General features: G+C 46.7%; 1 protein-coding gene across 4 annotated transcripts in view; it reads right to left on the minus strand.

Moving 5' to 3' along the window:
* Positions 1–24,902, minus strand: part of MROH7 (maestro heat like repeat family member 7) — a 49,795-nt gene extending 24,893 nt beyond the window's left edge. For 3 of the 4 annotated variants that reach the window (XM_053894924.1, XM_019449184.2, XM_053894929.1), the window contains exons 1-9: positions 24,866–24,902; positions 22,775–24,079; positions 8,942–9,018; positions 5,896–5,979; positions 4,840–4,919; positions 4,424–4,553; positions 2,409–2,504; positions 1,817–1,921; positions 1,471–1,606 (exon numbers count right to left, since the gene is read on the minus strand). In XM_053894924.1, coding sequence (XP_053750899.1) covers positions 1,471–1,606; positions 1,817–1,921; positions 2,409–2,504; positions 4,424–4,553; positions 4,840–4,919; positions 5,896–5,979; positions 8,942–9,018; positions 22,775–24,005 — 1,939 coding nt within the window. In that variant the 5' untranslated portion in view covers positions 24,006–24,079; positions 24,866–24,902. Of the gene's footprint in view, positions 1–1,470; positions 1,607–1,816; positions 1,922–2,408; positions 2,505–4,423; positions 4,554–4,839; positions 4,920–5,895; positions 5,980–8,941; positions 9,019–22,759; positions 24,080–24,865 lie in introns of all 4 variants that reach the window. The other variant, XM_053894920.1, reaches the window with a different exon arrangement.
* Positions 24,903–26,118: the final 1,216 nt, after the last annotated feature.

A 26,118-nucleotide genomic window follows, 5' to 3' on the forward strand; every position in this document is an offset into this window, starting at 1 on the left:
AGACATGCATCCACGGGCGGGGCACGAGGGACCCCGTGGCTGCACATCCCACGAAGCGAGCTGTGCATTTCCCGTTTGCTGTCCTGGTGCGTGTGTAATGACACCTCTACACTACCGTGGCCTTCCCACACTCCCTTTTCTGCCTTTTTTCCCTTTAGCGCCCATCATCATCTGACTTTATGTATTACTTGTTTATTTGGTTGTCTCCTGACGACAAGAAGCTAAGTTCAACAGGGAGGATTATTTAACTTCGTTGCTGTATTTTTGGTGTCTAGAATAGACCTGGCATGTTTTTTGCTGAAGGAGACATATTTCAGGCTCGTTTCGTAAGGCCTTATTGTGGCCCAGACTGGGTCCTACCTGGATCCCCCCCAGGGTACGCAAGACATAAACAGAAGAAAGGGCCGTCGAGGCAGAGGGACTATATGGGCCAGATGTGTGGGTTGTCTGTAAAGGGAGGAAGCTTGACACCTGGAATCAGACAGACCCAGGTTCAAAGCCAAGCTTTGCTGCTGGCTACACTCAGTGGGCGTGGACAAACCACTTCACCCTTGAGAATCTAACAGTGCGGGTCTGGGGGTCACCAGAGAAAATACAAGATACCCAGTTAAATGTGATTTCAGATTGCCCGGTCACTCTGCCTCCAGAGCCAGGAAAGTTGAAACAACATGCCGAAGTCCCTTGGGCAAGGTCGGGACTGTGGAGAAAGGGAGGAGGCAGGTAACAGCGGAGACTCTGTGCCCCTAGGTTCAGTGCCAGCTGGGTGCCTGTGTCAGCTCATTTCACGTCACCGGCTCCCTAAAGCTGGATCCGGCATTGTTCTCCCACCTGCAGGTCTTAGCTACTCCAGACGCTAACGTGGGACCTGTTCTTTGTTCATTCGTTCAATAGAAGATTCGCCGAGCACCCACCCCGTGCCCAGGCCCAGGGCCGGGCCTTCAGAATGCGGTGGTGAATTAAGACACAGCCTTGCCCTGCTCTCAGCACATGAGGGCTACCGTGCCCGAGTGGGCATATGGTGCCATCGTAGGGCTGTGCAAATGGGAGTCACAAATTACACTTGGGTGTCTGGGTGGCTCAGTCGCTTGAATGCCTGACTCTTGATTTCAGCTCAGGTCGTGATTCCAGAGCTGTGGGACGGAGCCCCACATCGGGTTCTGGGCTGAGAGTGAGACGTGCTTAAGATTCTCTTTCTCTCCCTCTGCCCCTCTCCCACTCGTTCATTTTCTCTCTCAAAAAATTTTTTCGTAAATAAAAATAATTGTTAAAAATGACACTGGAAGGCAAGGAGGGGTTCGGATAGAGGGATTGCTTAAATCAAAATAGGTTTGTTTGTAGCCCTTCTCCTCTGGTTCTGTGGGGACTGAGACTTCATACCAGCTTCTGCAGACCCCACTGGAGGCTCCAGCAGATTCCCAGGCTGAGCACCTGCCCAGAAGCCTCGCCTCAGAGGCACGCCGAAGGGCTTACGTTTTTGGAGCTCCAGGATGGTGTAGAGGATGATGATGCCGTCCAGAGCCTTCCGGCCAATCTCCTCATCAGGATCTCCAATGCGAAGGATGAGCCTCCCCAGCAGAAGCCCCAGCGCCGGAAACCCCGAGGACATCTGTTTGTGTCATAACTTTAGGGACTGGGTCTTAAAGGTTCAATAATACTATACAGTAAATAGTGACCAGAGCTGGATGGTCTGGCCCTGATAGCAGAGTCCTCTGAGGATGACAAGGGTCACCTGGCAATCTCTGGACAGATGCATGGGCTCCCTTGGAGCCAGGAAGATTCTCCCTATGAGTGTCCTCCCCTCCCAGGGGCCACTCACAAAGAATGGCAGGGTCAGAAGCACGTGGTTCAACACAGAGACGTTGCTGTTCACAGCCCGTGCTCGCTCGTGGGTCTTCCCGGAGTTCATCCAGGGCCCCAGGGGCTGTGAGGACAAGGACAAGACTCAGAGCTACAGGCTGGAGGCCAGCCTCTCCTGCCTGGGTGGGCAGGTTGACCTTCACCAATCAGCAGGAAGCTTCCAGGGAGGGCATAAAGGCAACTGTCCACAGCCCTCCTCCTCCTCCTCCTGGAGCATAGGGAGACATGGGACCCAGGACTGGAAGACGAGAGGGAGGACGAAGGCCAGTGGGGAGAGAGATGAATGGTGGGGAGTCACAATAAAAAGAGAGACAGGGATGAGAGTAGAGAAGGCAAAGTGATAGGGGCAGCTAGAACAGGAACACGGGGGATAGGGAGGGAGTGACAGAGAAGGGGTTTGGAAAAGGGTCTGCACCAGCGACAGGGAGGCAGAACACTGGCACGAGATGACACCCGGAACTCAAACCCCTCCTTCTGGGCACAGCCTCCCCACCGCCCCCCAACCAGGTCTCCTTTCCTCTCTGTCCTTCCTCTCCTCCCTGCCCCCACACCTCCAAGATGCTCTTCAGCCCAGCAGGAGTGGGGTCCTCGACAAAGAGGGCGTTGAGCAGTGTCTGCAGGGCATCCAGGGTCTGTCGATAAAGTGTCTGTGGACAGGAGGAGGACCAAGTCACTAGGGGGTCTCTGGAGCAGACCCCGGCCCCAGGCAACCCCTCCTGTGGGTGAGGGGTGGAGGGGCATTTGGACCCATGAGAGCCGCTTTCTGGTCCCACCTCTGAGACTAACTCGAGGTGCGATATGGGAGGAATTACTCCCCCCACCCCCGCATGGGTTACGATTTCCTTACCAACAAATTAATAATTATTAGCATGTACTCCTACCTTCAAGGAGGAAGCAGAGAACTCCCCACCATTACTGAGACTCTACCATGGGCCAAGTCAGTGCCCGGTGATTTGAACAACCATATCACTCTGTCCTCAAAGCAGTTTTCTCATTTTACAAATGACGAAACACTTGTCCAACGTCACACAACAAGGTGGTTTCAAGTCATGAGGAGCAAATGAGAGGCTGGGTAGGAAAATGGCACTAGAACAGTAGGAGCCAGGTAACCAGGAGGGCCAGCCTTGCTTTTATTCTTGTCTCTGGGAAGTGCTCCGATGCTTTTTTTCTGTGCTACTCCTAGACCCAAATAGATTTTCCAGGCTGCCCCTTCAGGGGGCCACCTCTCCCCAGGTTCCTCTTCCCTTGGCCGCGCCACAGTCCCAGGATTGTCCTAGGAAGGTGCAGGCATCACACATACACAAGGCTGAGTAGTGGGTTTGAGCCACTCTGGGAAGACCCTCTGTCCCCTGCCTCCTTTCCTTCTGCCAGCTCCTCACATCTGCCTCCCAGGTTGCCACTGTCCAGGCTTCCCCAGTCTGTGCACAGCAGGGTTACACCACAACTACCAAGCCAGCCTCAGTTGCCAACTACCTCCTCCTTCCCTCCCATCTGCAGCCCATCCCTGTGCAGCACTGACCTCTGCTGTCTGAGCCTGGTACTGCAAGAGGGCTGCCTGCTCTCTTCCCCGGGCAGCAGGGATTCCCCACCTCTCCTCTGGGTCTTCTCTCAGTGCCCCACCTCCCAGGACCCAGAGCCCTCATGCTGCCAGCGAGGTCTGGCCCCCACTGCTCTCTAGCCTCGCTTCCCAGCGCTCTAGCCTCCGACCTCGGGGCTCCGGCCACATGGCTTCCTTGTCATCCTTGCAGTCACCATATTCTTGCTGTCCTCAGGCCACCGCACAGGCTGTTCCCTCTGCCTGGCAGGCCCTTCCTTCTGGCATCCCTCTCAGCTAACCAGCTCTCTTTAACCTCTCAGCTGTAACACCAGGACCGCCGACCCCCACGTAGGCCAGGCTCTTTATAGCACTGAGTACTTCTTGTTTGCAACACTTACCACTGTTGCTAGTATGCATTTATGTGTGTGCTTCTTTGACAAGGTCCATCCCCCTGCCCCCCCCCCCCCGCCCCCCTGTACTGCGTCCCCCACCCTGTGGTACTTTGGGAGTGGGCGTTGTTGATATTTGCTGAATGAAAGGCTAAATGGGCTGCCTCCCTCTGGGCTAACACTCCTCCCCCTGAACCCCACCCACCGACCCTATCGCCTACCCTAAGGGTCACCTCCACCCACTCCTCCTGGGACAACCCTGCCGAGGTTGGAAGATGCTCACACGAGCCCCCCTTGAGGTTCTCTACTTCTCTAGACCTCACACCAGCTCACCCCGTCCTCAGCCCTCCTCCTCCCAATTGTGGCCACCTCCTCTGGCCATGGCAACACATGCTCACATCCCCCTCATAGGGCAGGGCCCGGAAGTGGACAGAGCGCTCCCGGTGAGCGATCCCTTATTCACCAAACAGTTATCAAGGGCCTGCTCAGGCCAGGAGAGGTGAGGTACACTGCCCAATGTCAGGCAGCTTCAGCAGGAGTGTGAAGAGTCCTCTCTGCCTTCTGCAATGCCCTTTCTCTCCCCGCTGGGAGTTCTGAAATGCGCCTCACTCAAAGGAAACTGATAGCCCGGAGGACTCACCTGTATGGCCTCCACCTTGGCCTCGACTTTCTCCTGCATGGCCTGCACAGAGGGCAGGGAGAACACACTCTTCACGCATGTGTTCACCAGCTCTGACCTTTCTCGCATACCCAGAACGGGAGGGGTGTGACTGGGGGGTGGGGGAGAGACAGAAAACCAGGGCGAGGAGTGAGGGAGGGGCCCCTGGGCGGGAGGCAGGAAGCTAAGGCTGCAGGGCTGGGAGGAGGGCGCCTAGCTGGGGGCTTGGGCCTGGCCTGAGCACGGTGAGGTGGGGAGGAGGGAAAGGGGAGGGCCTCGGGGAGGCAGGAGGGAAGGTCACAGGACCGGGCAGGCACCAAGGACAGGCCTCGGGAGAGACAGACGGAGCCCAGAGAAGCGAGGAAAGGGCTGGGGGTCGGGGAGAAGGCTGTGGACACCTCAGCTGGGTCAGCGTCTCCATGGCCTGCCAACGGACGGTGCTGGAGAGGGAATCCAGTGGCTCCTCCTGGATCTGCCTCTGGACAGGAGACCACAGAGGGGCCAATGAGGGGGGCAAGGCCACTGCAGGCCCCCAGGACCGAGGCCTCCACTCCTCCCGGGGCTCAGGCCACAGGAGCCCCTGAGCCTGGACAGAACTCCCCACCTCCATGCTGCACAGGGCCTCTGGCAGGGAGAGCCAGCTCACTGCTCAAACCCTGTCCTGAGCTCTCAGGTCAAGGCCACCAAAAACACCCTGCACCCTAACCAGCCGCACCTCACACGTGGCGCTCAGCAGGTCAGCAAGAACTGCTTTGGCAGCCGCGTGGTAAGGAGGTATATTTGGGCCGCCGACCGGCCCAAAGCAAAAAATACCATGAATGGCTCTTGGCGGGGGGGGGGGGGGGGGGGGGGGGGGGTGGGGATCAAAGTGGATTCCTTTAAAAACATCCTAATGACTCCTCACTTTGGATCTAGCATCTGCACACAGTAGATGCTCAATTAACGTTAGTTAAATGAAGTTATCAAGGGCGAGGATTTTATGTAAAGGACCCAAAGCTAAACATGATCTCGGGGACTTCAGTGGCCTAAACCAGTCTGGTGGACAATTGAGAAGGGACTGTATTTAGCAAGATGATAGGAAGCTCTTGGAAGTTTCCCACCAGGAGGAATTTCTGGGGAAAGAATGTATTAAATAATAATGACTGCCCCAGGCGCCCGAGGCTCTCCAGGGAACTCACTACTGGTTGTGTCCTCACCACAAACAAGCCAGTGAGGCAGGCATTACCACAGGTACTTATGAGGTGGGAAGGCTCACAGGGCTCAGAGAAGGGAAATGGCCCATCAAGCTCCTCAGGGTGGCGGAGGGCAGTTAGAGGTGGACTGAGGCTCGAGACCAAGCGTCCTGCCTCCTCCACTGTCCTCCTCCCACCTCAAGCCGTGTCTCATCAGTGGGTGGACGGGGACGTCCACCTCCTCCCCACCCAGCTCTCCAGACCCGCACGAGATTCCCACACCATCATCTTCTTCATCAAGGTCCTCTTCTCTACGTCCACTTCGAGCGCATCCTGGCTCTCCTGGAGGGTGATGACATTCTCCACCTCGGAGGCAGCAGAGGGCAAAGCCACAGGGTGAGAGGCACGCTGACCCCCGCCCTCAGGGACCACCGTGCACTCCCACCAGCCACCGCCACCCCAGCCCCAGCCGCCAGCCCCTAAGCATGGGCTCCAGAGGAATGAGAAATCGCGGTGGGGGTGCAGATTTGAGAAGACCATGAGAGTGAGGACTAGGGGGTTGGATAATCCCTGAAGGGCAGCATTTGGAGGAGAACCAGAATTCAGTGCACAGCACTCCCCCTCTCCAGTCAACTGAGGGAGAAGAGGCAGGAGTTGATGGAACAGAAGAGGTGCGGAGACCTTCCGGCTGAAATCCCATGATTATTAAAACCTTTTAAGGGCTTTTTAGTATCCACTCTTTTTTTTTTTTTTAATGTTTATTTACTTTTGAGAGAGAGACAGTGACAGAGTGTGAGCGGGGAAGGGCAGAGAGAGAGGGAGACACAATCCGAGGCAGGTTCCAGGCTCCGAGCTGTCAGCACAGAGCCTGATACGGGGCTCGAACTCACAAACCGTGAGATCATGACCTGAGCGGAAGTCAGACGCTTAACTGATCGAGCCGCCCAGGCGCCCCCTTTAGTTTCCACTCTTAAGGGCACATCCTAGTCAGATCAAGGCATTCTGCCACCTGAGAGAGGGAATACCTTTACCAGTGTCCAATTAATCTATTCGTTCTCATTCTTTTCAGGTAGAAGAAGAAAAAAAGACGCGAAAAAGATAAACTACCTTCATGTAGTAAGAAAGCGAAACAAGGGAACGTGAAGGGCAGTGTGGTGGGTGAAAGATGCCACAGGTTCTTCCCACTGCAGTCAAGAGGACAGATAGCCCTTGAATCTGGGCTCATCTTACTGCTTGCTTGGACCAATAGAATGCCATGGCAGTGAGGACGTGCCAGTTCCTGGCCTAGCCCTTAAGGAAACTGGCAGCCTTTTCCTTCCAGAAGCCAGCTGCCATGCTATAAGCAAGCCCAGCTAGATATGGAATGAGGACACTGTGTGGAGAGAGACCCTGGAAGATGAGGGTCATCTTGGATGTTAGGGCCCCTGCTCCCGAGTGACCTCAGTCTACACCACTCAGAGCAGAAGGGCCACCTCACTGAACCCGGACAATCTCAGAATTGTCATACAAGCCAGCAGTTCCACCTCCGGGTATTTAGCTGAAGAAATCAAAAACACTAATTCTAAAAAATGTGCCAACACCGTGTTCATTGTAGCGTTATTTACAACAGCCAAGATATGGAAGCAGCCTGAGTGTCCATCGAGAGATGAATGGATAAAGGAGATGTGTGAGATTTACACACATACACACACACACACACACACACACACACACACACACACAGGAATATTATTCAGCCATCAAAAAGAATGAGATCTTGCCATTTGCAACAACATGGACGGACCTAAGGGGCATTATGCTAAGTGAAAGAAGTCAGAGAAAGGAAAATACTGTATGATTTCACTTAGATGCGGAATCTAAAAGACAAAGCAGATGAACCAATGAAAGAGAACAGAAACGGATTCACAGATACAGAAAACATGCTGGTGGCCGCCCGAGGGGAGGGAGCTGGGGGGATGGGCAAAATAGGAGAAGGAGATTAAAAAGCACAAACTTCCCATTATAAAATAATTACGACACAGGGATGCAATGCACGGCATAGGTAATAGCTAATAATATTGGAACAACTTTGTGTGGTGACAGGGGGTAGCTAGGTTTATCACCTGTTTCCCCAAACTAGAATGTTACTTCGCTGTAGCACCTCTAGTGCCTGAAACAATGCCTTGCACATAGTAGGGACTCAATTTGTTGAATGACTGCAATAATCAACCCTATTTGTTGCAGACACCATGCTCAGTGCTGTGCACTCACTTCAACTTTATTATGCCTGTTTTGGGGCGCCTGGGTGGCTCAGTCGGTTAAGCATCCTACTTCAGCTCTGGTCACGATCTCACTGTTTGTGGGTCTGAGCCCCACATCGGGCTCTGTGCTGATAGCTCGGAGCCTGGAGCTTGTTTCAGATTCTGCGTCTTCCTTTCTCTCTCTGCCCCTTCCCCCCCTCCCCTGCTCATGCTCTGTCTCTCTCTCTCTCTCTCTCTCAAAAAAAAAAAACAAAAACAAAAACAAAAACAAAACATTATTACACCCATTTTGTAGGTTAGAAGAAACTTCCTGGCAGCAGAAACAAGTGCAAAGGCCCTGGGGCAGGATTGAGTGTGGCAAGTATGAGAAAGAGAGAAGAGCCAGTGCGGTAAGGGAGACAACTGGAAGAATGCCATGTGATGAAGACCAATGCTCCCAAAATGCAAGACCTTTTCTTAGTCCTGTCACCCTCTCTCCATCCCCCACCCTGTGCCACCCCAGGGATTGGAGCTTGCCTCTGAAGCAGCCTGAGGGCAGGGCCTCCCTCTTCCATGGCCCGGCCTGGGTGGATCCCCCACCTCCAGGTTCTGTCTGCCAGCCAGTCTCCCCCCACACTGCATGTGTTCACGCTCGTGTCCACCAACCTGTCCAGTCTGCCTCCACTGGCCCTCACCAAGTCCTGTAGATGCTGGCTTTCTCTGGCCTCCCAAAGCCCAGACCTGGGTTGGGAATGTGGCCTGAAAATAGCCATTTCTAGCCTTTCTTCCCCTTTTAGAGACCCTCTCACAGTTGGTTCAGTTGTCCAAAAAACATTTATCGAGCACCTACGATGTGCCTGGCACTGGTCTAGATTTTGGGGATAGAGCTGTGACGAGGAGACAAAAATCCCTGATTTATGGAGGATACATTCCAGAGTGATAGGCTAACAAAAAAGTAAGATGAACTAGTAAAGCATATTGTACATCAGATGGTGATGAGTCCCATGGAGAAAAGAAGAGCCAGGCAGAGAAACGGGGTCTGCTGGGGCCAAAGAGTGAGGGAGGGGCATCCCAGGAAAGTCATCTGGGGGGGTGGGCAGGAAGCATACCAGAGCCATCTTGGTGCCATCGTCTCTCTTCCCCGGCATGTCCACCAGGCATGAGGCCACTACTTCACTGAAGGCTCCTGAATGTCATAGTTTCAATGAGGAGGTAAGAGGGAGAGTAAGGATACGGTGCAGTTCTGGTGCCACAGTTCTGTCTCCCATCCCCCGCTGGGCCCCTCCAATCTTTATTCCCCCAGCAGCCAGACTGAGCTCCCTTCCCTAAAAGGCTTCAGGGGCACCCATTCCACTGAATGGGCCATGCTTGTCAGTGCCTCCAAGCCCTCAGTGTCCGCTGTTGTCCCGCCTCCCCAGCCCACCTCCTGCTGCTCTCCTCTTGCTCGCCATGCTCTCGCCATACTATCCTCCTTCCAGACCAGGGAAAGCTTCCCCATCAGGGCCCCAGTAGTCACTCTACTACCACACTCCACGCGGTGCCACTTGACTACCGTAACCCATTGGCCAGCTAGGGCTCTTGTTCAAATCTCTGCTTGCCTGCCACTCTTCAGAGAGGTCTCCCTGACCTGCAGGGTAAAGGAGGGCTCACTATGGTCCTCTTGTGCATCATCCTATTCTCTTCTTTTGACTGTTATCACAATGTGTAATTAAACTCTGATTTGTGAGAGTAGATGCCCTGTTTTGTCAGCCCTGGATTTCCTCATCGTTCTTCTGGTGAAAGAGGCCCTTCTCCCCCATGGGCTACCCCTTCCACGTAGCCAGGTGATGAATTATGCAAGCCCACCCATCATCCCCTCTTCAGATAGGGGTGGGCCTGGAACCCAAGCTTGGCCAGTAAAAGCATCCCATGCCGCCAGCCATGGTGATTGGCCCAGGGATGGGCTTTTAGCTGAACAGGACCACTAGAGCCCTTTATTTAAGAACACTGAGGGGGATGGGGGCACCTGGGTGGCTCAGTCCGTTAAGCGGCCAGCTTCAGCTCAGGTCATGATCTCGCGGTCTGTGAGTTCGAGCCCTGCATCAAGCTCTGTGCTGACAGCTCAGAGCCTGGAGCCTGCTCCAGATTCTGTGTCTCCCTCTCTCTCTGACCCTCCCCTGCTTGCTCTCTGTCCCTCTGTCTCTCTCACTCAAAAATAATAAACATTAAAAAAAAAATGGTGAGCTTTAAAAACCCAAAAAGAGAATGGCCTCTCTCCTGCTGAGGGCCTTTAAGTGCGTGGAACTTTATTTGGGGCCACCTTGGCCACTAGAGGCTTCTGGAGGAGCCGATAGGGAGAAGCAGAGTCACCAAGCATAGTGAACACAGGTTCCTCCAAGATCTTGTCTCCTAGGTACCATTTTCCACTGAAAGGAACAAGGCTCCTTGGAGAAATGGCTGAGTCTGGGACTTGGGCAGGAAAGTACAGAACAAGGCTGAGACATCTTGTACCCGAAAATAAGGAAGAGAGCTTACTTAAGGAATGATGGGGACATGTCAGAGAGACACAAAGGCTTGCTTAAAGGGAATCCCATTGGTCAAACTGGGGACAATATGAGTATCATAATAATAGCATCTACTGGGTAGAGTCCAGGGATATATCTTACAACACAGAGAACAGCCCTCCCACACCCACACCCACATCCACACAACAGAGAATTCTCTAACACAAAACGTCAATAACAGCAGGGTTGAGAAACCCTGCCCCAGAAGAAGGGGTATCGAATGGAAAAGGTCACAAGGGAGGTTCTGGGCTGCCAGAAAAGATCTATGTCTTTTTTTTTTTTTTTAATATATGAAATTTATTGTCAAATTGGTTGTCTTTTTTTTAAAAAACGTTTATTCATTTGAGAGAGACAGTGTGCATGGGGGAGGAGCAGAGAGAGGGGGACACAGAATCCCAAACAGGCTCCAAGCTCCGAGCTGTCAGCACAGAGCCCGAAGTGGGGCTTGAACTCCCGAACCACGAGATCATGACCTGAGCCGAAGTCGGACGCCCAACCAACAAAGCCACCCAGGCGCCCCAAGAGCTATGTCTTGATCTGTGTGATAGTTACCAAGATGTATACAGATGTAAATATTCACCAAGCTGTACGCTTGAGATTCGTAGTACACTTTACATATTTTACTGATACATGTTATATACCTTGGAAAAGTTTTTTTTTTTTTTTTATGTTTACTTTTGAGAGAGAGACAGAATGTGAAGTGGGGGAGGGGCAGAGAGACAGGGAGACAAAGAATTCAAAGCAGGCTCCAGGCTCTGAACTGTCAGCACAAAGCCCGACAGGGGGCTCAAATTCACGAACCATGAGATCATGATCTGAGCTGACTTCGGACACTTAACTGACTGAGCCACCCAGGCGCCCCATATTGGAAAAGTTTTTAAAAGGCTAATGCAATTTGAAAATACATTGTCTTTTAAAATGCAAATGAATGAAACATTCCTATTAAACAGCAAAGATTGACTCTAAATGACCAAAACAATCTTGAAAAAAAAAAAGGTGCTGGACTCACACTTCCTGATTTCAAAACTTACTACAAAGCTCTAGGAACCCAGACAGTGTGGTTTGGGCATAAGGACAGACATATAGACCAATGGAATTATATAGAGATCCCAGAAATAAACCCTCATATGTGTGGTCGACTGATTTTTGACAAGGGTGCCAAGACCATTCGGTGTGGAAAGGGTGGCCTTTTCAAGAAATAGTTCTGGTCAAATTGGATATCCACATGCAAAAGAATGAAGTTGGACCCCCACCTCACACTACATACAAAAATTAGTCGAAGACGAAGCTTAAAAGCTAAAACTACAAAACGCTTTGAAGAAAGCATAGGAGGAAAACTTTATGACACTGGATATGGCAATAATTTCATAACTATGGCACCAAAAGAACAGACAATAAAGGAAAAATAAACAAATTGGACTTCGTCAAAATTTAAAGTTTTTGTGCATCAAAGGACACCACCAAGAAAAGACAACTCACAGAATGGGAGAGAACAGTTGCAAATGACACATCTGATAGGGAAGTAATAGCCACAATATATAAGAACTTCTAAAACTCAACAACAAAAAACAACCAAATTTGAAAATGGGCAAAGGATTTGAATAGCTGTTTTTCTCGAGAGGATATACAAACGGCCAATAAGCACATGAAAAGATGCTCAAAATCAGTAGTCATTAGGGAAATGCAAATCAAAGTCATGATGAGATACCACTTTACAGCCTTTAGGATGTCTATTATAAAAATGTTTCTGAAAAATAACAAGTGTTGGCAAGGGGAGATTAGTCGTGCAGAAATTGGAACCCTTGTACGTTGCTGGGGGAAATGCAAAACAGTACAGCTACTCTGGGAAATAGTTTAGCAGTTCCTCAAAAAGCTAAACATAGAACAACCATGTGATCCAGCAATTCCACTCCTAGGTATATCTAAAGGAATTGAAAATAATGATGCAAACAGATATTTGCACACTGGTGTTTATATAACAGCAGCCTGAGTCACAATAGCCTAGAAGTGGAAACACCCAAGTGCCCACCCATGGGTAAAAATGGACAAATAAAATGTAATACACATTTGAAATTTTATTCAACTATAAAAGGAAATGAAGTACTGATCCATGCTACAGCATGGATGAACATTATGATAAGTGAAATACACCAGACACAAAAGGACAAATATTACATGATTCCACTTCCATGATATATCTAGAGTAGGCAGATTCACAGAGAAAGAAAATAGATTAGAGTTCACCAGAGCTTAGGGAGAGAGGCAAGGGGGCTATTGCTTTATAGTACGAGCTTCTGTTTAGAGTGATAAAAAGTTTTGGAACTAGATAGTGGTAATGGCTGTACAAATTGTGAATGTGACTAATGCCGCCGAATTATACATTTAAACACAGAGTTGCCATATGAGCTAGCAATCCTACTCTTAGGTGTATACCAAAGAACAATGAAAACATATCCATACAAAATTTATACATGAATGTTCAGAGCAATATTATTCAAAACAGCCAAAAGACAGAAACAACCCAAATATCCATCAACTGATGAATGGATAAACAAAATGTGGTATATCCATACAGTGGAATATTATTCAGTCATAAAAAGGAATGAAGTCCTACTGATCCATGCTACAACATGAATGACCCTTGAGAACATTGGGCTAAGTAGAAGAAGCCAATCACAAAGGACTACATATTGTATGATTCCATTTATATGAAATGTTCGAAAGAGGCAAATCTATAGAGACAGGAAGTAGATTGGTGGTTGACTAGGGCTGGGGGTCATGGGTTGGGAATGACATCTAAGGAGTCTAAGGTTTCTCTTTGGAATGATGAAAATGTTCTAAAATTGATTGTGGTAATGGCTGAATAACACCATGTATATTTTTAAACCATTAAGTTGTATACATCAAGTAGATAAATTTTATGTAAATTATATCTCAATAAAGCTGGTTAAAGAAAAAACCAACCTGCCTAAAGCTGCTCTATATCATCAGCACCATCAATATTCAAAATAGGAATTGTGTTGGACAATAACATATGATAGAGTGAGTTAAGATGGCAGAGAAGCAGAGGGACCAAGATTTTCCTCATCCCTCAAACACAGCTGTATTGAGGTCAGATCACTTGGAACATCCAGGAAATTGATCTGTAAGGCGGTAGGAGGATCTCCACAGTTGGAGGGAAAGAGCCTGGCAGGATCAAGGTGCGTGTATGTGAATTAGGAGAGATATAATGGTATAGGCACAGAGGGGAGGGAACCCTTTCTGTGGAGAGACAAAAGGGAAAAAAAGCAAGAGGGTTGTGAAAGTGCAGCATTGGATTAGCACAAGAGGAAAACCTCTCTGTACCATGGACTGGGGAATGGGAAATATGGAGAGTGCCCTTTTCTTTTTTGCAAACAGCCTTATGAGCTGAAACTCAGAGGTTCAGAAGTGCACAACTCTCTCCGAAGCAAAGCTTGGAGCCATGGTGCACGCTCCTGGGGAGGAGGGAGAAGGCCCTAGAGTGCAGAGCACAGTGTAGGGATCTCAGGGGTGCACTGGGAGAGAACAGTCCCCTTCCAAGGTACTTTGGGAAGAGTTTATTGCCTCCACAAGGATAAAAGACTCTGCAGGTGCCACCCAAAGGCCTTTTATCAGAAGGGCGGAGCGCCTCTACTCTGGAACAGGGAAGAGGAGCCACACGGTGAAGGGCCCTTTAAGGCTTGGGGTTTTGAATCCCAGGTGAGCGCCTGGGAAGTGAGGGAGAACTGTGAAGCAGGGCCAGCCGCCTGCCCCAGTGAGGGCTGCCTGAATAGCATGGTTTGAGATAACTGTTCAGTGGAGGAGAGATTGGGGTGTCGCCATTTCCCCCCCAACACCAATATGGTGGGACTTCAGAGAGCAGCACAGCAGCCCCCAGTGGAGGCAGACCCGCTTACACCAAACCCTGCCCCTCTGCACCTGGTAAATGTTTATCTACTGGAGCCAGACTTACTGACTCAAGGCAGCCAGCCTCTCCTCCAGACCAGCACAACCACAGGTCCCAGGCACCAACAGACAACTGTTTGTTTCTTTTCTTTTCTTTTCTCTTCCTTTCTTTCTTTTCTTTTCTTTTTCTTTCTTCACTCTTCTTTTTTTTCTTTGGGAATCAGGCTCATAGTTTCTGATTTTTTTTTAATTTTTTAATGTTTATTTATTTTTGAGAGACAGAGACACAAAGTGCAAGCAGGGGTGAGCAGAGAGAGAGGGAGACACAGAGTCCGAGGCAGGCTCCAGGCTCTGAGCTGTCAGCACAGACCCCAACAAGGGGCTAGAACCCACAAACTGGGATCACGACCTGAGCCAAAGTCGGACTCTCAACTGACAGCCTCCCAGGCGCCCTTGATTTGTTTTTGATCAAATTATAAATATATAACTTCTTGACCATTTTTATTCTCTTCTTTTTCCACCTATTCTCTTTCTTCTTCTTTATTTTCCTGTCTCCTTCTCTGGATTTAGCCTTATAGTTTTTTTATTCTCTTTTTGGTTTTCTTTTCTCTCTTTTCATGTTTCTCTTTTTGTGGGATCAGGCTCCCCATTGCTTTCCTTTTTTTCCCCCAGGGTTACTTCCATGAACAAATCAAAGCACACCACCCCCACTACAAGCAAGGAGGAGCTCTGCAGAGGACTGACCAGTGGGATAGAGCAGCCAAAATGCAACAACAGAATGCATCCCACATATATCAAAAACACCTCCTGAAGCACCAGGCCCTGGACAGTGTATGACCCCTTTTTAATACAGTAGTACTTACAGGTGCAGGAAACATAACAAGCCTTCAAAACATGCAAAAACCAGAAACTTAGCCAAAATGACAAAACTGAGGAATCCTCCCCAAAAGCCAAGAAGAAATCACAGCCAGGAAATTGCTCAAAACAGATGTAAATAATACATCTGAACAAGAATTTATAATAATAGTCATAAGACTAGTAGCTGGGCTTGAAAAAAACATAGAAGACACCAGAGAAACTCTTCCTGCAGTAACCAAAGACCTAAGATCTAGTAAGAATGAATTTAAAAATGTTATAACTGAGATGCAAAATAAACTAGAAACAGTGACAGCAAGGATGGAAGAAGCAGAGGAAAGAATAGGTGAAGTAGAAGATAAAAATTATAGAAAATAATGAAGCTGAAAAAAAGAGGGAAACAAAATTACGAGATCACTAGGGGAGAATTAGAGAACTAAGTGATTCCATGAAACAAAACAGTATCTGTATCATAAGAATTCCAGAAGAAGAAGAGTGAGAGAAAGGGGCAGAAGGTTTATTTGAACTAATTATAGTTAAGAATTTCCCTAAACTGGGGAAGAAAACAGGCATCCAGTCCAAGAGGGACAGAGAACTCCCTTCAAAATCAACAAAAAACGAGTCAACACCATGACATATCATAGTGAAACTGGCAAGATACAGATAAAGAGAGAATTCTGAAAGCAGTTAGGGACAAACAGGCCTTAACCTACAAGAGTAGACACATAAGGTAAGTAGCAGACCTGTCCACTGAAACTTGGCTGGCCAGAGGGAGTGGCAGGAAATATTCAATGTGCTGAATAGAAAAAAATATACAGCCAAGAATTTTTTATCCAGCAAGGCTATCATTCAAAATAGAAGGAGAAATAAAGACATTCCCAGACAGACAAAAACTAAAGGAGTTCATGACCACTAAACCAGCCCTGCAAGAGATCCTAAGGGGGACTCTGAGTGGAAAGCAACAAGACTACAAAGGACCAGAGAACATCACAACAAACATGAAATCTACAGATAACACAATAGCGCTAAATTCATATCTTTCAATAACCAGTCTGAATGTAAATGGACTAAATGTCTCAATCAAAAGACATAGAGTATCAGAATAGATTAAAAAAAAAAAAGATCCATCTCTATGCTGCCTACCAGAGACTCATTTTAGACCTGAGGACACCTGCAGATTAAAAGTAAGGAGATGGAGAACCATCTATCATGCTAATGGATGTCAAAAGAAAGCCAGAGTAGCCATACTATCTTCAGACAAACTAGATTTTAGGACAAAGACTGTAACAAGAGATGAAGAAGGGCATCATAACATAATGAAGGGGTCTATCCATCAAGAAGAGCCAACAATTATAAATATTTATGCCCCCAACATGAAAGGCCCCAAATATATAAACCAGTTAATCACAAACATAAGCAAACCTATTGATAATAATACCATAATTGTAGGAGACTTTAATACTCCACTTACAACAATGGACAGATCATCTAGGCAGAAAATCAAAAAGTAAACAACAGCTCTGAATGACACATTGGACCAGATGGACTTAACAGATATATTCAGAACATTCATCCTAAAGCAACAGAATACATCTCTGCTGTCAGCACAGAACCTGCTTCGGATCCTCTGTCTCCCCTCTCTCTCTCCTTCTCTCTCAAAAATAAATAAATGAACATTCTAAAGCAGCAGAATATACATTGTTCTTGAGTACACATGGAACAGTCTCCAAAATAGATCACATAATAGGTCACAAAACAGCCCCCAAAGGTACAAAAAGATTGAGATCATACCATGCATATTTTAAGATCACAACACTATGAAACTTGAAATTAATCACAAGAAAAACTTTTAAAAGCCCCCCAGTACATTGAGGCTAAAGAACATCCTACTAAAGGGGTGCTTGGGTGGCTCAGTCTGTTGAGCATCCGACTTTGGCTCAGGTCATAATCTCACGGTCCATGAGTTTGGGCCCCACATCGGGCTCTGTGCTGACAGCTCAGAGCCTGGAGCCTGCTTCAGATTCTGTGTCTCCCTCTCTCTCTGCCCCTCCCCCATACGTGCTCTGTTTCTCTCTGCCTCTCAAAAATAAAGAAAACTAATTTAAAAAGAACATCCTACTAAAGAATGAATGGGTTAATCAAGAAATTAAAGAAGAAATTTTAAAAATACATAAAAGCAAATGAAAATGAAAACACGACAGTGCAAACCCTTTGGGATGCAGCAAAGGCAGTCCTAAGAGGACGATTCAGGCAAGAAAGTTCCCAAATACACAACCTGACCTTAGACCTAAAGGAGCTAGAAAAGGAACAGCAAGTAAAGCCCAAAGCCAACAGAAGAAGGGAAGTAAGACAAATTAGAGCAGAAATTGGGGCACCTGGGTGGCTCAGTTGGTTAAGCGTCCGACTTCAGCTCAGGTCATGATCTCACAGCCCATGAGTTCGAGTCCTGTGTCGGGCTCTATGCTAACAGCTCAGAGCCTGGAACCTGCTTCAGATTCTGTGTCTCCCTCCCTCTGTCCCTTCCCTGCTTGTGTTCTGTCTGTCTGTCTCTCTCTCAAAAATAAACATTAAAAAAAAATTTTAAATAGCAACAACAATAAAAAAGATTAGAGCAGAAATAAGTGATATAGAATCCAAAAAAAAAAAAAAAAACAAACAAAACAAAACAGTAGAGCTGGTTTTTAAAATAAGAGCTGGTTTTTTGAAATAAACAAAATCGATAAACCCATAGACAGACTTCTCAAAAAGAAAAGAGGAGAGGACTCAAAAAGATAAAATCACAAATGAAAGAGGAGAGATCACAACCAACGCCACAGAAATACAATTATAAGAGAATACTATGAAAAATTATATAGCAACAAACTGGATAATCTGGAAGAAATAACAAATTTCTAGACACTCACACACTACCAAAACTCAAACAAAGAGAAATAGAACATTTGAACGGACCTGTAACTAGCAAAGAAATTGAGTTGGTTATCAAAAATCTCCCAACAAATAAGAGTCCTGGGCCAGATGGATTCCCAGAGGAATTCTACCAGATATTTAAAGTATAGTTACTATCTATTCTTCTCAAACTGTTCCAAAAAATATAAATGGAAGGAAAGTTTCCAAACTCATTCTATGAAGCCAGCATTACTTTGATTCCAAAACCAGACAAAGACTCCACTAAAGAGGAGAATTACAGGCCAATATCCTTGATGAATATGGATGCAAAAATTCTTAACAAGATACTAGCAAATCAAATTCAACAGTACATTAAAAAAATTATTCACCATGATCAAGTGGTCCTTCCTGGGCTGCAGGGCTGGTTCAATATTCACAAATCAATCAACATAATACATCACATTAATAGAAGAAAGGATAAGAACCATATCATCCTGTCAATAGATGTAGAAAAACCATTTGACAAAATACAACAGCGCTTTTGATAAAAACCCTCAAGAAAGTTGGGATAGAAGGAACATACCTTAACATCATAAAAGTCATATATGAAGGGCCCACAGCTAATACCATCCTCAATGGGGAAAAACTGAGAGATTTCCCCCTGAGATTAGGAACACAACAGGGATGTCCACTGTCACCACTGTTGTTTAACATAGTGTTGGAAGTCCTAGCCTCAGCAATCAGAAAACAAAATGAAAAAAAAGCAACCAAATTGGCAAAGAAGTTAAACTTTTACTCTTCACAGATGATATGATGTTCGACATGGAAATCCCAAAGACTCCACCAGATGAAAAAAAAACTGCTAGAGCTGATACATGAATTCAGCAAAGTTGCAGGATATAAAATCAATGTACAGAAATTAGTTGCATTTCCATACACCAATAATGAAGCAACAGAAAGAGATATCAAGGAATTGGTCCCATTTACAATTGCACCAAAACCCATAAAATACCTAGGAATAAACCTAACCAAAGATGTAAAAGATCTGTATGCCGAAAACTATTGAAAGTTTATGAAAGAAATTGAGGAAGACACAAAGAAATGAAAAAACATTCCATGCTCATGGATTGGAAGAACAAATATTGTTAAAATATCATTACTACCCAAAGCAATCTACACATTCAATGAGACCCCTCTCAAAATAACACCAGCATTCTTCACAGAGCTAGAAAAAACAATCCTAATATTTGTATGGATTTTGTATCAACACAAAAAGACTCTAAATAGCCAAAGTAATGTTGAAAAAGAAAACCAAAGCTGGTGGCGTCACAATTTGGGACTTCAAGCTGTATTACAAAGCTGTAATCATCAAGACAGTATGGGTATTGGCACAAAAACAGATATATAGATCAATGGAATAGAATAGAGAACCCAGACATGGATCCACAAATACATGGCCAACTAATCTTTGATAAAGCAGGAAAGAGTGTCCAATGGAAAAAAGACAGTTTCTTTAGCAAGTGGTGTAGGGAGAACTGGACAACAACATGCAGAAAAATGAGAAACTATACCACTTTCTTACACCATACACAAAAATAAATTAAAACATTAATGAAAGACCTAAATATGAGGCAAGAAACCATCAAAATCCTACAGAAGAAAATAGGCAGCAACCTCTTTGGCCTCAACTGCAGCAACTTCTTAACTTGATATATCTCCAGAGGCAAGGAAAATAAAAGCAAAAATGAACTATTGGGACCTCACCAAGATATGCTTCTGCACAGCAAAGGAAACAATCAACAAAACTAAAAGACAACTGACACAGAATGGGAGAAGATATTTGAAAATGACCTATCAGATAAAGGGTTAGTATCCAAAATCTATAAAGAACTTACCAAACTCAACACCTGAAGAATAAATAACCCAGTGAAGAAATGAGCAGAAGACATGAACAGACACTTTTCCAAAGAAGATATCCAGATGGCAAACAGACACATGAAAAGATGCTCAACATCACTCATCATCAGGAAAATACAAATCAAAACAACAATGAGATACCACCTCACACCAGTCAGAATGGCTAAAATTAATAACTCAGGACACACCAGTGAGGATGTGGAGAAGGGGGAACACTTTTGCACTGTTGGTGGGAATGCAAACTGGCACAGCCACTCTGGAAAACAGTATGGAGGTTCCTCAAAAAAAAAAAAATTAAAAATAGAAGTACCCTACAACCTAGCTATTGTACTACTAGGAATTTATACAAAGGATACAAAAATGCTGATTTGAAGGGACACATGCACCCCAATGTTTATAGCAGCGATATCAACAATAGCCAAATTATGGAAAGAGCCCAAATATCCAACAACAGTTGAATGGATTAAGAAGATGTGGTATATGTAGGGGCACTGGGGGGGCTCAGTCGGTTAAGCGTCTGACTTCAGCTCAGGTCATGATCTCACAGCTTGTGAGTTCAAGTCCCGTGTCGGACTCTATGCTGACAGCTCAGAGCCTGGAGCCTGTTTCAGATTCTGTGTCTCCCTCCCTCTGCCCCTTCTCCACTCATGCTCTGTCTCTGTCTGCCACTCAAAAATGAATAAATGTTAAAAAAAAATTTTTAAGTACCTAAGAATTAACCTATCAAAAAAAAAGGCATTAGATCTATATGGAAATTTTTTAAATTTTAGCAAAAGATATATCCAACATAAAGAAGAACTTGAATAAATGGATAAATTAATAACATTCCAATAAAAATTCCAGAAAGGCTTTTTGAAGACCTAGACAAATATACTATAAAATGCATATGGAAGGGAAGCCTGGCTGGCTCAGTCAGTGGAGCATATGACTCTTGATCCAGGGGTCGTGAGTTGAAGTCCCATGTTGGGTGTAGAGATTACTTAAAAACAAAATCTTAAAAAAATAATAAAAATAAGGGCACCTGGGTAGTTCAGTCAGTTAAGTGTCTGACTTGGGCTCAGGTCATGATCTTGAGGTTTGCAGTTTAAGCCCCGCATCGGGCTCTGTGCTGACACCTCAGAGCCTGGAGCTTGCTTTGGATTCTGTGTCTCCCTTTCTCTCTGCCCCTCCCCTGCTCACGCTCTGTCTCTGTCTCTGTCTCTCTCTCTCAAAAATAAATAAACATTAAAAAACTAAAATAAAACCCAGCAATTGCACTACTAGGTATTTATCCAAGGGATACAGGTGTGCTGTTTCGAAGGGACACATGCACCCCAATGTTCATAGCAGCACTATCAACAATAGTTAAAGTATGGAAAGAACCCAAATATCCATCAATGGATGAATGGATAAAGAAGATGTGGTATATATATACAATGGAGTATTACTCGGCAATCAAAAAGAATGAAATCTTGCCATTTGCAACTACGTGGATGGAACTGGAGGGTATTATGCTAGGCAAAATTAGTCAGTCAGAGAAAGACAAATATCATATGAATTCACTCATATAAGGACTTTAAGAGACAAAACAGATGAACATAAGGGAAGGGAAGGAAAAATAATATAGGAACAGGGAGGGGGACAAAACATAAAAACTCTTAAATATGGAGAACAAACTGAGGGTTGCTGGAGGGGTGGTGGGAGGGGGATGGGCTAAATGGGCAAGGGGCACTAAGGAATCTACTCCTGAAATCATTATTGCACTATATGCTAACTAATTTAGATGTAAATTTAGAAAATAAAAATTTAAAAATAAATAAATAAATAATTTTTAAAAATAACATAATTAAAGACAATAATAAAATGTATATGGAAGAAAGGGGGTCTACTAATAACCTCCAGGACACAGTGTGGATGCTGTTGTCCTCAGAATAATTTTGAGAAGAACTTCAAAGAGGAATTCCCACCCTACCAGATACATACTATATCTTTATAAAGACATATTTACAAAGCCGTGGTATTTTTTTAAAAATCACAATATGGAATTGGCTCATGAACAAACAAAAATATTTGGAGATATAAATAATTGGAAAAAGATCTTTACATAAAAAATTGATAAGGGATTAATTTATAGAACTCCTGCATATCACAGGTGAGGTACAGGCTCCAGACAGGATTTCAAGTCGTTGCTCAAGTTGGAATATCAAACACTCAACAGAAGTGAGCTGAACCCAGAGTCTGCATGCGCCACTGGTCAAACTTTTTTTTAATGTTATTTATTTTTGAAAGAGAAAGAGAGAGAGAGAGAGCGCGACCGTGGGAGGGGCAAAGAGTGAGGGGGACAGAATCGGAAGTGGGCTCCAGCCTCCGAGCTGTCAGCACAGAGCCCAGCACAGGGCTCAAACTCACAAACCATGAGATCATGACCTGAGTTGAGGTTGGACCCTCAACCGACTGAGCCACCCAGGAGCCCCTCCACTCGTCAAACTTAGCAACCCGAGAAGCCAGGTCTGAAATTTAACTAGAAAGAAAGAGGCATACATTTCAAAAGAAATGTATTGTTAGCTATTGGACACATAATTTGGACATAATAAAAATATTATGACATGGGGATATTACAGTTAAGGAAATTGACGCTCATAGAAAGTAGTTTGTCCCAAGTCATATAGCAAGCAGAGTCTGAGCACTGGATCTCTTGTGGGTAATTAATATATTGCATGTTGTCCATCGTATGCTGTTCCCTTCCTCTCCCCTCCCCTCTCCTCTCCTCCCCCCAACTCCCTGCCCTGCAAGACTGAATACAAAATTCTTCCAGGGAATTGCCCTCTCTGGGGCCATCACCCTTGCCATACTCACCCCCTGGGATGCTTTGGAAGGCTGTGGTGTCCTTGTCCATGGTATTATAGGTGGGGAACCCCAGCGAGAACTGGCCTGTCTCAGTGCCAACCATCTCATCCCAGCTCCCCAGATTCTTGTCCAAGGGTATGGCATGGATGCTATTGTCCTCAAAATAATCCTGCTGGCTGCTCAGTGTCAGGGTAGAGGTGTCACTGAAGATGAGGCTGGAACCCAGGCTGAGAGTCTCATTGGAGCCCAAGAGCAGAGTCATACACGAGGGTGGAGAAAGGGTGGAGCTGGGTCCACGGGTGCTGGAATGCAGGCTGATACAATTGCTGGAGCCAGGAATCAGGGTCAAGCATGAGGCTTGAGTGATGGTCATGTTCAGGTCAGACCTGAGATTGTTATTTGAAGCCACATTGATGGTTCCCTTGGAACTCGTGTTCCAGGCTGTACCCAAAACTCCTTTTGAGACAGATCCAGAGCTGTTGTGTGAAACCACAGTGATGGTCTCGTTGGCATCTGGGATCAGGGTCCCACAAGAACTTGGACCCGCATTGAGGTACAGCTTGGAGGTGTTTCTTGAGCCCACACTGTGTAGCTGGTTGGAGTCAGAGTCCAGAGAAGAATTTGAGGTTGGAATAAGGAGAGCTTTTGAGCCTGACCTACAGACGCAGTGGCCCACCACCAGGGCTTCTCTTGAATAGGGCCTTAGAAATGGGTTTGCATCAGTCCTGGAAGGACTGGAGTTACTCTGACCCACATCAAAAATCTTGCTTGAGAGAGAGTTGAAAGCCTCCTCAGAACTGAGCCCAGAGTGCTTCCCTGAGCTCAGATCTTGGGCCTCAGTAGAGCTGGGCCTCAGCACAAGGTTTGGGGCTGGACCCAGGGCCCCTTGTGAGTCAGGCCTTGAGACGTGATTTGAATTCAGGCCCAGGGCTTCACCAGAGTGGGAAGTGGTGATCTGGAGGGAGACTGGGGGCACAGTCTGGCTGTCACCAGGCCTGGGGGTGTTACCAGATACCAGGCCAGGGGCCTCCTCTGAGACAGGACTCAGAGTTGAATTGAGGTCTGGAACAAGATCTGAGCCAGGATTCAAGGGTGGGTTCAAGAGAGGAACTAGGCCCATGTCTGTGTGGGGCTCAGAGATAGTGCTGGAGCCTGAATCTGGGGCCTCTGCCAGGCTGAGACTGGGAGTCATGTTCGAGCTTTCACAGAGGACCAGATTAGCCCCTGGGCTCAGAGCCATGCCTGGTCTGGAGGTCTCTCAATGCCACTGCCCCTTCTCTCCAAAAGCCAACTGTTGAACTCCCTACAACGCCCCTGAGAGGAAGAAAAGCAAATTCAGCCACACTTCACCTTTTAAGCCATGCTTAAAACCTTCCCACGGCTCCCCACTATCCTTAGGATGAAGGCCCTTGTGTGATTTCCCAGGTCCTTGTAACCATGCCCAGTCCACCTTTACAGCCACATCTACACAGCTCTCCCCCTCGTGCTCTCAGTGCCAGCTGTATCCCCTGGGTTTCTCTGACCACACCCTGCTTCCTCTCAGCTATGGGCCCTTAACAAATACAGTTCCCTTGGCTCGGAACCTCGTGTCACTGTGCTTTGCCAAGCGCACTCTTCCCAGGAAAATATTCATCCTACTTTATTCCAATGACCCATTTAGTGTTCTAGCCTGTGCTAGAGGTGGCAAGGACTGTGCTCCCTTAGTCTCTGGGACATCCCCAGCATCTAGCACAGTGCCAGGTATAGAGTAGAAGTCCACAAATACCAGACAAATGAGGCCTTACCCACCAAAGGTAGAAAAGAGGAAGGAGGAGCCTCCTTACAGGTTACCCTACTTCCAGCCTAAATTTCTAGAACTACTCTGCAAATGGCTGTGACACTAGATTCCCAAAACGGCCCTGGTAGAGCTGCCCACTGCCATTGACAGTTTGCCTGTTCTGGGTGAGGCAGGCCACATGGAGGAGAACCCAGGACAATCCTCAAAACCACAGCCTGCCTCACCCCAGCAATCGGCCTGCCGGTGAGCTCCCCGGTGTCCCCACCCTACCCCCCTTCCACACTTGGGCTCCTCTCCCTGTGGGACTCACTGGGACAGCTCACCTGCATTCATGGTGTTCTTAAGCAGGAATGGGCCCCTGGGAGGAGACGACAGAAGAAGACTGAGTCAGGTGAAATATGTTTTCTCAATGCTTACTGAGCAAAGTCTACAAGCCGGCCATGACTCCTGCTAACCAAATGCTTCACCGCCCCCCGCCCCCCGCCTCAACACACACACAGAGTCCTGGAAGTTAGATACTATTGTTCCATTACATACTTAAGGAAGTGGAGGTCAAGGAGAGGAAGGCCACCCATCCTACTGGCCCTCAGGGAAGCCAAGACCATCTCCTTATGCCACCCATCTACCTAAACTCCTCCATGGCTTTCCATCGTCTTCAGGACAGCATCTCCAATCCCCAGCAGGACCTAAAAGGCCCTTCTGTGTCTGGTCTTAACTCCCCTTTCACCCTTCTTGCCCCTCCAAACTCCCTTCCCCATTCCATTCCACCACCCTTCAACTCTTCTGTGTGTCTCCAAAGAGCCAGGCTCCCGGGTTAGGTCTGGGCCTTCAAAGGTTGGGCGTACCCTTCTCCAGACTCCTTCCCCTGGCCAGCACCTGTGGCTTCACCCTTCAAATTTCAGCTTAAGAGCCTTCTAGGTCCCCCAGACAGGTGAGGTCCACTTGTAAGTTCCCATGGTATCTGGTCCACTTCCCCCATCACACACGTTTCCCCGCTAGGAAGCAAGATCTCTAAGAGTCTAACACAGCCCCTGGCACACAGTCACTGTTCAATGAATAAGTTTGTTACTTCATCTCGTTATTTCTTCTTTACTCGCTCATTTATTCTTTCACTTGCTCATTTTGTCACTTACTCATTTCTTATTCATTCATACACTAACCCATTCACGAAATCATTTACTCACTCTACAAATTTTGCTGTGCATCTATCGCTTGGCTTTGAAAAGACCAGAGATTTGGAGTCAGATGGTTCTGGGTTCATCTTCTTACTAGTCTGAGTATACTTGGGCAAGAGACTTTCCCCCTCTGGCCCTCATCCTGCTATTCTCTAACATGGAAAGTGTAAAGCCTCCCACCTAGAGTGGTTATAGTTTCAGTGCCTGGCACAGAACATATGGCCTGAAACATACTACCTGAAATATAAAAATCCAGAACTCCTTGCTTGTACAGTCTTTTACTAAGGGTACTGCACTTAAGTTTGTGTTCACACTTTTGTCTTCTTTTACTTAAAGAAGAGCCTTAAAAAAAATCTTCAGGTTCTGGAACACCTGGGCGGCTCAGTCAGTTAAGCGTCTGA

This window comes from Panthera pardus, unplaced genomic scaffold (assembly GCF_024362965.1).
Source record: "Panthera pardus isolate Hobbes unplaced genomic scaffold, ASM2436296v1 HiC_scaffold_11, whole genome shotgun sequence".
Classification (NCBI taxonomy): Eukaryota; Metazoa; Chordata; class Mammalia; order Carnivora; family Felidae; genus Panthera; species Panthera pardus.